This window comes from Acomys russatus, chromosome 23 (genome assembly GCF_903995435.1).
Source record: "Acomys russatus chromosome 23, mAcoRus1.1, whole genome shotgun sequence".
NCBI lineage: Eukaryota > Metazoa > Chordata > Mammalia > Rodentia > Muridae > Acomys > Acomys russatus.
In genome coordinates, this window is record NC_067159.1 from 11,423,062 (window position 1) to 11,436,368 (window position 13,307).

Sequence of the window (13,307 nt, forward strand, 5' to 3'; positions counted from 1 at the left end):
GGCCTTTGAAAAGCATCTGGAAACCTATTACAGTATATATAACAGTGTATATAACCATATATAAAAGGAGTTTAAGTAGGATTACCATATAATGAGGGGAACAATAGCCTAACTAAACATCATATGCCACCAAATAAAAACCCCAGTACCAAAAGTGGATCACATCTTTTTGAGTTGTTGGCCAGTGGGGTTCCATAGACTTCCCTAAAACATTACAAGGATAGCATGCCAGTGCAATGCAGTCCTTCACAACTTGACAGTAAGATACTATTGCTGAAGACACCACACTCTTAAATCATCGATCATGGAGAAATCTAGCTGATGTGCAGCTGGAAGCTTCACCATTACTTGCTAGTGTTCTTGCCGATACTGCCAGAAGGTGTTTTAAACAATACTCACCGAGCTATGAATACTGCGAGCTGTAATAATGAACTGGCTGCAAGATGTGTCCGTTAGTGCAATAGTGGCACAAATGTTATGCGAGTAACCTACCACTTTTTTGATGCAAGATATTTGATCACACCATGAATCCCAACATTGTGTACTGCATAAAATTGTTTCTAGTTGTGATGATGCTCAGTCCTAGCACACACCTTTTAATTCAGGAACTTTCTGCTTATTATAAACAGATGGCTGGGGACTGGAGAGATGGCTCAGTGTTAAGAGCACTGCCTGCTCTTCCAAAGGACCCTGGTTCAATTCCCAGCACCCACATGGCAGCTCACAACTATCTGTAACTCTAAGACCTGACACCCCTACACCAACACATGCACATAAATTAAGATTAAATAAAATATTAAAAACAATAAACAGATGGCTGTGGTGTGGCTCAGCCCTAGCACACACCTTTAACCAAGAGCTTTCTGTAAACAAGATTAAATAAAATTAACCCTTGGTCAAGAGGCAGAGCAAGTAGCCAGTTGATAGGAAGTAAACATGGGAAAAACCAGAGAGTGAGGAAGTCTGGAGGATGGATAGATGCATTGGAAGTAGAAAGGAGGGACAATCAATCTGAAGAGGTTTTAAGATGGCGTGGAAAAGAATGGGCCTTTTCCTTCTGGGACATTGGCTGTGTAGAAAGATCAGCTGGGTGCTTTCTCTGCCTCTCTGAGCTAGTAAGGTTTCACCCCAGCATATGGCACCTGAGTTTTTATCAGTAAGATCGAACATTTGAGATTTTGTATTTAAAACAATACTTTTTGATTGAATTTAAGGTTTATTCCATAAGATGGAACTCATACCTGGTAATGACTAGATTGGTCATAGACCCTAGGGGAAAACCTGTTACTGTTATTCCACTAAATGATCATAGCAATAATAAAATGATTTCCTAATTACATATTGCTATATCCACAGATCAGTGGAAGTGTGAGAAATTGTCTTGGGTTATGATAAAGTACAAGTTACTCTGAAGTGACATACATACGTACATACATATACACACACATACCAGCTTGTTACTTTAGAGTTTACTTTTAGTTATAGGAACATAGAGATATGTGCACATGTGTGCAGATGCCTGGCAGTACTGGCATTCAAATAGGCTGGTTTGGAATTAACTGCTTGTGTTTCCACGTGTTGGGATTACAGACGTATGTCACATCCCTGGATCAGACTTGAGGTTGTTTTGTTTTCTTTTTCTTTATATTCTCTCTCTCTCTCTCTCTCTCTCTCTCTCTCTCTCTCTCTCTCTCTCTCTCTCTCTCCCTCTCTCTGTGTGTGTGTGTGTATGTGTGTGTGTGTGTGTGTGTGTATGAGACATGGTCTCAATGTACAGCCTTGAGTAGCTTAGAACTTTTATGTAGACTGGCCTCAAACTCACAGAGATCTGCCTGCCTCTACCTTCAGTGTGCTGGTATTTTTAAAGTGTGTGCTACCATAACTGTTTGCTTATGTTTTATTATTTAAAAATTTTTTGGAGCCGGGCGTGGTGGCATACACCTTTAATCCCAGCACTGGGGAGGCAGAGGCAAGCAGATCACTGTGAATTTGAGGCCAGCCGGGTTACAAAGCGAGTCTAGGATGGCCAAGATAACATAGAGAAACCTTGTCTCAAAAAAAAAAAAAAAAAAAAAAATTGATATAGGGTCTTCCTGTGTAACTCAGGTCAGCTTCCAACTTTATGTAGTCTAGGCTGGCATTGAACTTGACATCCAACTGTTTCAACTTCTCAAGTACTGGGATTACTGTTTTGTAAGCACTCAATTTTATGTAGAAATTTTTGTTTTATTTTTTTAAATTGTATGTGTGCATGCCAAGTGTATGCAAGTGCCTGCAGAAGCCAGAGGGGAAGTTGGATACTCTATAGCTTGAGTTACAAGTTTGTGAGCCGCCTGGTGTGGGCGCTGGGAGCTGAACTTGGGTTTCTGGAAAAGTAACACACTCTCTTAACTGCTGAGCCACCTTTCTAGCTCCACATTTATATTTTTTGAATGTGTAATATTTATACATGGTACAAAAGATTTAATAGACACATTATAGAAAGTCACCTAACCATTTCTGTTTTATATAGGTCTTTGGAACACAACCATTATCACCAATTCCTTGTGTCTTTTTCTAGAGACATTTTAGGGATATGTACAACATATGATTGAAGCTTAATTTATTCTGTAGCTAAGGTGGCACCAGGCTTTGAACATCGTGTTTCTTTTACTTATTTTGAAGTAATGTCTCACACTGTACCCAGTTGGCTCTAACTCACCATAGTCTAGTCCTAGTCCCCACCTTTTATTCCACTGCTGTGACTTAGGAGTGTGCCACCATGCCCAGGCATAGTGTGCTCTGTTTTGCTTTATCTTTAAAAAGGTTTATTCTCTGTGCCTGTGTGTGTATTTGTGTGTGCACACCATTGTACACAGATGGAGGTCAGAAAATAACACATGGAAATAGGCTCTCTTCTTGTGGACCCCAGGGATCAAACTTATGATTTTCAGGTTTTGTGACAAGTGCCTTTAAAATTTTTTAAAAGGCTTACTTGTTTATTTTATGTGCATAAATGTTTTGGTTGTATGTATATCTATGTGAGGATGTCTGATCCCCTGGAACTGGAGTTATAGACAGCTGTGGGCTGCCATGTAGGTGCTGGGAATTGAACTTGGGTCCTCTGGAAAAGTAGCCAGTGCTCTTAACTACTGAGCCATCTCTCCAGCACCCCCTCTTTAATTTTTGAGTGGCCCCTACTGGCCTTGAACTTGTTCTGTAGCCAGAAGTGACTTCATCTCCTTCCGCTTCCTTCTGGGGGCTGCAATTGGCGGGTATGCGTCACCACACCTGGCTATGTGGTCCAGAACTTCTTGCATGGTAACTAAGCACTTTATATCAACATCCGCAGCCCCACAGTCTGCTTCTGTGAGACACAAATCACCCATAGCTCTGGAAGGTAAGATAAAATAATTGATAATCAGAAGTCGGTTATCAACATTAAGAAAGAACACAAGTGACGGGGGTTGGTGACGCACACCTTTAATCCCAGCACTCTGGGAGGCAGAGGCAGGCGGATCACTGTGAGTTCAAGGCCAGCCTGGTCTACAAAGTTAGTCCAGGACAGCCAAGGCTACACAGAGAAACCCTGTCTCGAAAAACAAAACAAAACAAAACAACAAGAACAAAAAAACCCATAAATAAATAAAAGAAAGGATACATGTGTTTATTTGACAATTAGCAGAGGCGATAGAGCATTAGAAGGAAAGGTTTGTTTGTAAATGATCTAAAGAAAATATATTTTAACTGAGCTTATAAATTCAACATTTCTGATTATCCCAGACTTCATAATACCCTGCAAAATATTTGCTCCCTGTTAATAAGATATGAATTGAAGCAAATCACAAAAAATAAAGGCAAATTATAGAAAGGAGACTGTAAGCACTTTTGTTTGTTTTTGTTTTTTGAGGTAGGTTTTCTCTGTGTAGCCTTGGCTGTCCTGGACTTGCTCTGTAGACTAGGCTGGCCTCGAACTGTCTGCCCCTGCCTCCCTGAGCGCTGGGATTAAAGGCATGCGCCACCATGCCCGGTTTGTAGCATGTTTTTTATGACTATAAAGTTTAGACTGTTCTAGTTTCCTCAACTTTAACTTCTGAACTGTTTTTAGCCTCCCATGTTTTCCTTCTTTCTAATTCTATATTTTAAGTAAGCAACGTCATTGCAAAGAAGCATTAAATCATTTCTATTTATATTTGCGTAGAAAGCTAACACTGATTTTTTTTTTTTTTTTTTTTTTTTTTTTGAGACACTGTCTTGCTGTGTAGAGCCCAAGTTTTCCTTGGATATCTTGAGTGCTGAAATTACTGCAGTATGTCACCACTTGCAGCTATTGATATTTTTTTCATGAAAATTTTCTTTCTCAATGTATGAAAATATATTTCTGTTACCATTGTTTTTAAGCTGTTGTAAACATTGATCGAACTTTAATCTGAGATTTCTAAAACTTTTTTTCTTTTCCTTTTTAGTTTTTTTGAGACAGGGTTTCTCTGTGTGGTCCTGGATGTCCTAGAACTCTCTCTGTAGACCAGGCTGGCCTTGAACTCATGGAGAATCACCTGCCTCTGTCTCCCAAGTGCTGGAACTAAAGACATGTGCCAATATGCCCAATGCTAAAATTTTTATATTATTTTATATCTTTTGTTTATTTTGTTGTTATAAGTGTTTTGCCTGTAGGTAGTGCCCAAAGAGGCTAGAAGATGGCATCAGATCTCTTGGGACTAGAGTTAAAGAGGGTTGTGAGCTGCCGTGTGGGTGCTGCACATTCAACCCTACGTCTCCTGTAAGAGCAGCCAGTGGTTTTGTTTTTGAGACAGGGTCCTTCCTTGTGGCCCTGGCTGTCCCTGACTCAACGTGTAGATCTGCCTGCCTCTGCCTATCATGCTCAGCTGTAGTCAGTGGGTTTTTTTTTTTTTTTGTGTGTGTGTGTGTGTGTTTTTTTTTGTTTGTTTGTTTTTATGGGGGGGGGGGTTGAGACAGGGCTTCTCTGTGCAGCTCTGGCTCCTGGACTCACTCTGTAGACCAGGCTGGCCTCAAATGCAGACGTTCACCTGCCTCTGCCTCCTGAGTGCTGGGATCAAAAGGTGTACCAGTACCACCAGGCATGTGGCCTGTGTTCTTAACTATTGTGATGTCTTTCCAGCCCTCCTCTCTTACATTAGAAAGCTATTTGTGTCACCTATCTGATTATTGAATATTAATATAAAATTTACTTCTCAAAGGAAAGTCCCTAAGAAACAATTTCATGTTGTGACTTCAAAAGATCTATCATTTATTAATGGGAATGTAGACATTGGCACCACCCCCACTTCAGTGGGATATACCCTAACTGTTGTCTCTTTGTGAATTCTTTGCTAAGTATGTATTTCCAGCAACCATAGATTGGGAAGCAGCCAAGATGCTTTTAGAAAATAGTTGCTTTTACAAAAATAGATGCTTTTACAAAATAGTTGGATCAAAGGGCCAGAACCCTGTTAAAAATCAAAAACATTTAGAGAAGTTGGAAACAAAAATGACTTCGTTTGCCCCTAGGAGAAGCATTTTTTTTTTCAGTGACTTTTTTTTTTTGCATCTCAAGGTCATTTGACTAGCATTAGTTGAACATACTAGTGTCATTCCCCCTGCCCCACCCCGCCTAGAAATTGAAGCTGGGGCCTTCAGCATGTAAAGCAAGCATTCTATCATTGAGTTATAATTTCATGCCCTTTCCTACACTGTCTTTTAAAGGCAGTGGTTTTGCTGTCTAACCCAGGCTAGCCTTGAATTTGAGAGCCTCCTGCCACAGTCTCTTGGGTGTTAGGATTATAGGTGTGTGCCACTATGCCTGACTTGCATATGCATTAAAAGATTTTTTTTTACATGTAGCCCCACATAAGTACAGTCTGAGCAATCCAAGATGCTGAGTTGAGATGACCATGTGAACCTGAGAGTTGAGACTGGACTGGACAACATAGTGAGCCCTTGTCTCACCCTCCTTCTCTTCCCTCCCCAAAACACCCTCCAGGAAAACAAACAAGCAAGTAAACAAAAAATGGGCATGGTAGGGTAGCCAGGAGGCCCCGCTACTATGACTGTGCCAGGAATGGTTCAGTTACACATCTTCCAAGCATATGTATATTTATATTGTATCCTGCAAGAATGAAACTTTTAGAATAAAATTTCTGAACTAAGTGATTAAAATACCATAATTTTCTACTGGGAATTCCATAGTATAGAATTACAAGGTGTCTTTTGTTAATTAGTTGTTTTCCAAACCTGAACTAATTCTAAATAATTTAGAATATGCTTTCTGTTACCTCAGCAGTCAGTGTAAAATAAATGTTTTTGACAGTGTGAATCTTTTTCCTTTAGGCTTGTTTGTTTGTTTGTTTGTTTGTTTTCAAAACAGAATTTTCCTAAATAGCCTTGGCTGTCCTGAAACTCACTCTGTAGACCAGGCTGGCCTTGAACTTACAGAGCTCTGCCTGCCTCTGCCTCCCAAATGCTGGGACTAAAGGCACAGCCCATCTTCCTTTAGGCTTTATTGGTCAAAAATAATTGTAGCACTAAGCTTGTAATTGTGCTGGTCACAGCACTATATGACTATAGTCTTGATTATGGGGAAGCTGAGCCTGAAGGAAGGATCATGTGAGGCCAGGCATTGAGACCAGCCTGGGTAGCACAACAGGCCTCTAAGCATGGTTATGAGTTAAGGTGGAACAATTACCATAAATTCCATTCTAGAATTACTTAATATTTAGACTAAATGCTGACTATGAGATCTCTAAAATATTTATACTGAACTACATTAGAAAATTATAGTTGCAGTTCTTGCTGAGTGTGTAGTTAATACATGGTGAGATGCCCCTAAAGTCTCATTATCAAGATGGAATATTTTCCTGCAAGTGAAATTAGTTAAAGCCACTTTTTATTTTTTTAGTAAAATTATATGAAGATTTGAGAATGTTAAAATAGCTAATCAGTGTGTTTGGGAGAAATCTCAGGGAGATAGTTTTAAAATGTGGTCAGAATTTAGTGAGTATAGCTCGCACTGACTTTATTTATCCTCTTGTGGACAAACAAGAGGATGTAGCAAAGGGAGAATCTGAGTGAGGAACTGGACAGTTGGCCTGTTGGAAGAGAAGTTTGTGTTTATCTGTTAACTGAAGCAGGCAGGTATTGCAGTACTGTGAAAATAGACATATTACTCTTTAAACTGTTTTAAAACTCATGCTTGTATTTACGTTTGTATGTGCCTCTGCACACCTACACCTAGGCAGCAGGCATTTTAACCTGCTGAGTCATCTTACTTGCCCCAACTATTAACCCCCCGACCCCCCCACCACCCAAGAGAGGGTTTCTCTGTGTGTATCCCTGGCTGTCCTGGACTCACTATGTAGACCAGGATGGCCTGGAACTTAAAGGGATTCACCTGCCTCTGCCTCCTGAGTGCTGGGATTAAAGGTGTGTGCTGCCACGCCCAATTTTACTTTTTAAAAACAAATTTTTATTTATTTATTTATTATGTATACAGTGCTCTGCCTGCATGTACACCTGCAGGCCAGAGGAGGGCATCAGATCACATTATAGATGGTTGTGAACCACCATGTAGTTGCTGGGAATTGAACTCAGGAGCTCTGAAAGAGCAGTCAGTGCTCTTAACCGTTGAGCCATCTCTCCAGCTCCTGCCAATTTTACTCTTAAATCACTAAATATTTGAGTTGAGGGGCTAGGGAGATGGTTCAGCAGTTAAGAACACTGGCTGCTCTTCCAGAAGACCTGGGTTTGGTTCCCAGCACCCACATGCTGGCCCATGCCCTCTTCTGGAGTCCTCAGGCACTGCATACATGTGGTGCATAGATACACAAGCAAGGCAAGATACTCAGACACATAAATAAATGAGCCTGGTAAAGTGGTACATGCCTTTGATTCCAGTGCTCAGGAGGTAGAGGCCATTCTGGTCCATATAGGGAGTTATAGGTTAGTAAGGGCCTATATAATGAGAGTGTTTCAATTACTTTTCTAGTTGAATAATTTTCGTAACATGCTTTGCTCCTTATCCATGTTAGCCTCTCTGCATAAGAGACAATATGCTATTTGCTGATGAGAACATTCTAGTTGGCTGTACATATGCATTCCTCTTTATAAAGAAATAAAATGACAAAAATTAAGCAGATTGAAAAGAACAAAATTGGTTAAAAAAAAAAAAAATTGGTTATCTACCAGCATGCGCTTATGTTGCTGTTAGATAGACTTGGTTAGAACAACTTGGTCCAGTAAGAAAGACCATGCTTTTTCACAGCCCTGTTAGTCGTCAGGTAACATGTCTTTGCAGCTAGTCCATTAACCTGTAATCTTTTGCATTGCTCTGAGGAATTTTTTTTACATGTATTTATTTTGTGTGTGTATGAGTCTTTGCAAGGCACAGAGTGTGCAAGTCAGAGGACAGCTTGTCAGGAGTCTGTTCTCTTCTTCCACTGTGTGGGTTCTGGATGTTGAACTCAGGTTGTCAGAATTGACTGCAAGTGTCTTTGCTTTCTGAGCCATATTGCCAGCCCTACTGTATGTGGGAAAGATTAAGCTTTAAGCTTTGTCACAGGTGGAAGCAGTCTTGGGGGGCTTTACCCTTGGGGCACCCCATGAATACCTTATGACAGACTGAATGGAGCCATCCTGGGCCTGGAATTCAGAAAACAGACCTGGGAACCCCAACTGGTCTATTGTTTTTCTAATTGACCCTCAAGGGGCGGGGGGAGGAGACCACCCTTCCCATGTGACTCAGGCAGGTGGGGAGGAGAGAACAACAAGTTCAGCGGAGCAGCGGACCAGCTGGACCAGCACGTGGGCCAGAGAGACACCTAAGGACCTGTCCCGTGGAACGGATACCGGAAGGTTCACTCTTTTGTCCCTTTAATCTTTTTTCCTTCTTGTGTAAGCTAGTTGGGTTGTATAGTAAAGTTTAATTATTAAGAAACAGAGCCAACAACTGTAAGTTCATTTGCTTTTCTGTAATAGAAGTATTTTATATTTATTGTCCCCAAAGATATTCCAAATCATATTTATAATCCGGGATCTTGTTTTTGGAGCTAGGTGACTCTGGCCTTACTCATCAGCATGCTGCACGGATCCCTTTTCAGATACATAGATACCATCTAAAAACTTTCTGATGTCCTCGTTCTTAACTGTTGTGCCTTGTTGAATCAAAGTCATGGACTTTGAAACAAATTCAATATTATTTCCTTCATGGATTAACTCATCCATCTGGGCTTGAGAAATGGAATGACCTGACCTTATCTAAAACCCGAGGTTGTATTTTTCACCTAAGACATTTCAGATTTCAATCAGAGACCCATTCTCCTAAATAATACCATTGACGGGCAAGCGAGCATACACAGACCTCCCCTTGTAATGGAAGCTTAGTGTAGCACCCTTGATCATGTTCTGACCATGTCTACAGATGGCTCAGACGGTGCTGTTTGTCAGCCCAGAGCCTCTTCTTTCCAAGGAGACTCAGCTTGATGTTGATGTGCTTGAGTCCCCCTGGAGGGTTCCCCTGGGGCCCTTTACAGTAACAGCCTGTGTCACATTTCCTGGAATGTGGACATCTGATGTGTGAGAATGGTCTGTGTTCTCACAGTAGATGTGTCCTTGTTCTTGTAATTTGTCAGGGAGCTGAGTATTTACTATGAGTATTAACATTTGAAAAATACAGCTGTAGTGGGGAGACTTGGTGACACTCAGAGGAAGAATACGCAGGCTACCAGGAAGAGACCTGATAGGCTGTGATCTTATAGTGGGGGATGAGGTCCCCTTCTGTCACAGACCTAGGGGAGGGGAATAGGGTGAAAGAGGGAGGGACGGGGGAACCGGAAGATACAGGTAAGGGGATAACAATTGAGATGTAATTTGAATAAACTACTTAAGTAAAAATTAAAAAGAAAAATACAGTTGTATATGGCTTGTACAAAATGAGAGTACTGATCTGATTTTGCTCAGCCCTCCTAGCTGTAAATCTTTTTACTTTCATGGCCTATGTATTTGGTTGTGTCATTACAGATGTATAGGTAAGCATTTTAGGAGGCATTTCATTTTATTTTTTTCTATTGAAAACTTTTTTTTTCAGCCGGGTGTGGTGGTGCACACCTTTAATCCTAGCACTCAGGGGACAGAGGCAGGCAGATCGTTGTGAGTTCAAGACCAGCCTGGTCTACAATGTGAATAGACCAGGCCAGCCAAGGCTACACAGAGAAACCCTGTCTCAAAAAACCAACCAACCAACCAAAGAAAAGCAGTCACACAAACAAAATCCATAAACACAAAATTGGAAACCATAATATACAAAACAAAAAGATCAGTATGATTTAAAAAAAAACTCAGACAAAGCTATGAGACCTCCCATCCATAAAAAAAAAACATCTACAGAACTATTATTGAGTTTGTTTTGTGTTGGTCATCTGTTGCTGGGCATGGAACCTGCCCCTAAGTGTGGTTTATATACCGAGTGAGACTCTGTTGGGGAAAACTAATTTTTCCTTTGCCAGTGGGTACCAATTGAAAATAGCTTCTTGGTTAGGAGTGGGAGCGCCAGTCCACATCCTCCTCTCGGCACTGGGACCGCATCTGTCTTGGACCTGTGCAGGCCGTGTCCCTACTTCCTGTGGGCTCACGTGTGCATCAGCATTGTTATGTCTGGAAGGCACTGTTTCCTTGATGTCCTCCATCGCCTCTGGCTTTCATAACCCTCCTGCTTCCTCTTCTGCATAGTCCCCGAGCCCTGAGGGGAGGGGAAGTTTGATGATGTCATCCATCTACAGCTGAGTGTTCTAAAGCCTCTCACTCTTTGCATATTGTTCAGTTGTGGGTTTCGATATTAGTTCCCATCTCCTGCAAGACGAAGCTTCTCTGGTGATGGCTGAGTGAGACATTGAGCTATAGGTATAACAGAATGCTGTCAGGAGTTATTTTTCTTGCTGTTTTCCTTTAGCAGAACAATAGTATTTGGTTTTCCCTTAGGCCCGTGGCCAATCCAGCCTCAGTAGAAGGAATCTAAAGTGTTGAAATATAATTGTTATTACCACTATCACACTGATACTACCTAGAACTTAACCTGTTTTAATTGAGCCTTATTTTGTTTAACTTCAGAATGATTCACGAGTGGATCATTGAGCATGTTTCCTAGAGTAGAGGTGAATTCAGCCTAGCACAAAATTGTAAACTTGCTTAGAATTACAATTTTTTTCTTTTTTCCTTTTCCTTTTGTGTAACTCCATTGAGGAAGGGGCGATGTTCTTGAAATGGGCTTTGTAGGTGACAGCATTGTATCACAGTGTCCTAGTGTTAGACATGCCTGATACTGTTCCTGAGAGATTATTTTGAGGTACTTCAGACCTCATTATTTAATCTGTCATTACTTCAGTGCATGTTTCTCACAGATTAGTACCGCTCCCCCCCCCCCCCCCCCCAATGACAGGGTTTCTCTATGTAATAGCCATGGATGTCCAGGAACTCTCTTTGTAGGCTGGCCTCGAACTCAAAAGATCCTCCTGCCCCTGTCTCCCGAGTACTGGGATTAAAGGCATCCCCATGCCCAGCTACAGATTAGTACTAAATCTGAGCCATTCTCCCCTATGCCCCACCCAGAGCCAGGATTTCTCTGTATAACTGCCCTGGCTGTCCTGGAACTCACTCTGTAGACCAGGCTGGCCTCAAATTTACAGAGATCCGCCTGCTTCTTGAGTGTTGGGATTAAAGGCATGTGCTGCCATGCCCAGCTTCTAAACCATATATTTAACACATTAAAGAAACAACTCAGTTTTGATAGGTAATTTCTTTGTGAAATACATACACTAAAAACTCCTAAGCAGCTGGGCGTGGTGGCACATGCTTTTAATCTCAGCACTGTGGAGGCAGATGCAGGTGGATCTATGTCTATAAAGTGAATCTAGGGCATCCAGGGCTACACAGAGAAACCCTGTCTTGAAAAAAAAAACCAAACCAATCAAACAACAACCCCAAGACCTCCCAAGCAACATTGTCATTTCTAGGCAATTAAACTTACACATAAAACCATAATACTAAGTTTTGTTGTTCCTGTCTATTTAGGCTAGCAATATGACGGCCGAAGAAACGGTGAATGTGAAAGAGGTTGAAATCATTAAGCTGATTTTGGACTTCTTGAATTCAAAGAAGCTTCACATTAGTATGCTGGCACTTGAGAAGGAGAGTGGAGTCATAAACGGCCTGTTTTCTGATGATATGCTTTTCCTGAGGTATGTTAGTATATTACTATGAGGCTTATATGGAGCTCTTCCAAAGAAGAGTATTAATTCAGTAATATGTATAATATGCTCATGAAGACCATAAGTGTAATCAACTTTTTTCATAGTGGAATATTTGCAGTGTATAGTAATATATCTGTAGAATATTTTCAGTGGTAAGATGCGTAGTCTTCAGTCACACCCTTAAAATATAGTATCAATTTAAAAGTACTCAACAAATCCAAGGCACTGGGAAGGTAAAGACAATATTCTAAAATATCCATAAAAAGTGTATACAAGTGAATTCCACAAAATAAAGCATTTATCATAAAAATATATTCATTATTTAAAAATAAAGAAAGTTCACCACTACTAAGAAACAATTGTGATTCTTGCACATATATATTTCAGTTTTGTATGTGTATTTTGCCTGAGTGTATGTCTGTGCACCAGATGTGTACCTGGTGCCTGTGGAGGCCAGAGTAGGGTGTCAGGTCCCCTGCAACTGAAGGGAGTTAGAGATGATCGTGAGCTGCGGGGGTGGGGGGGCCTGGGATTTGAACACAGGTCCCCAGGAAGAGCAGCCAGTGCTTTTAGCCAGTGCACCATCTCTCCAACCCCTTTTGTATATATTTTTAACAAATAGCAATTTTCCCCCAGGTATTATGGTGTATCTCCTCAATCCCAGCACTTAAGAGGTAGAGGCAGGCAAATGTCTGTGAGTTCCAGGCCACACAGAGCTACATAGCAAGATGGTTCAAAAAAAAAAAAAAAAAAAATAATAATTTTGTCATCTCACAGGGATTCTCTGTGATTACAAATATATATGTTAAAACTTTTCCATTTAACCTCCTCCCCCCTCCTTTTCCCTCTCCCTCTCCCTCTGTCTGTCTGTCAGTCTGTCTGTCTCTCTTCTCACGGTTTTTTGAGACTGGGTTTTTCTGTGTAGCCCTGCCTGTCCTGGACTTGATTTGAAGACCAGGCTAGAGTTTTCTTAAATATTCTACTGAGCAGGTTTTGTATGTGAGACTTTGTATCTTGAATTATTTTCCTAGGGCACAATTCTTAGTGGAGAATTTGCCAGGCAAGGGGAAA

The 13,307-nt window shown here is 41.0% G+C and overlaps 1 protein-coding gene and 1 pseudogene across 1 annotated transcript in view; one reads left to right on the plus strand and one right to left on the minus strand.

The window, feature by feature from the left end:
* Wdr47 (WD repeat domain 47) overlaps positions 1-13,307 on the plus strand; it is a 62,562-nt gene that overhangs the window by 6,332 nt on the left and 42,923 nt on the right. The window contains exon 2 of the mRNA XM_051165666.1: positions 12,058-12,224. Coding sequence (XP_051021623.1) covers positions 12,067-12,224 — 158 coding nt within the window. The 5' untranslated portion in view covers positions 12,058-12,066. The remainder of the gene's footprint in view (positions 1-12,057; positions 12,225-13,307) is intronic.
* On the minus strand, positions 9,058-9,654 carry LOC127206149 (60S ribosomal protein L9-like; annotated as a pseudogene).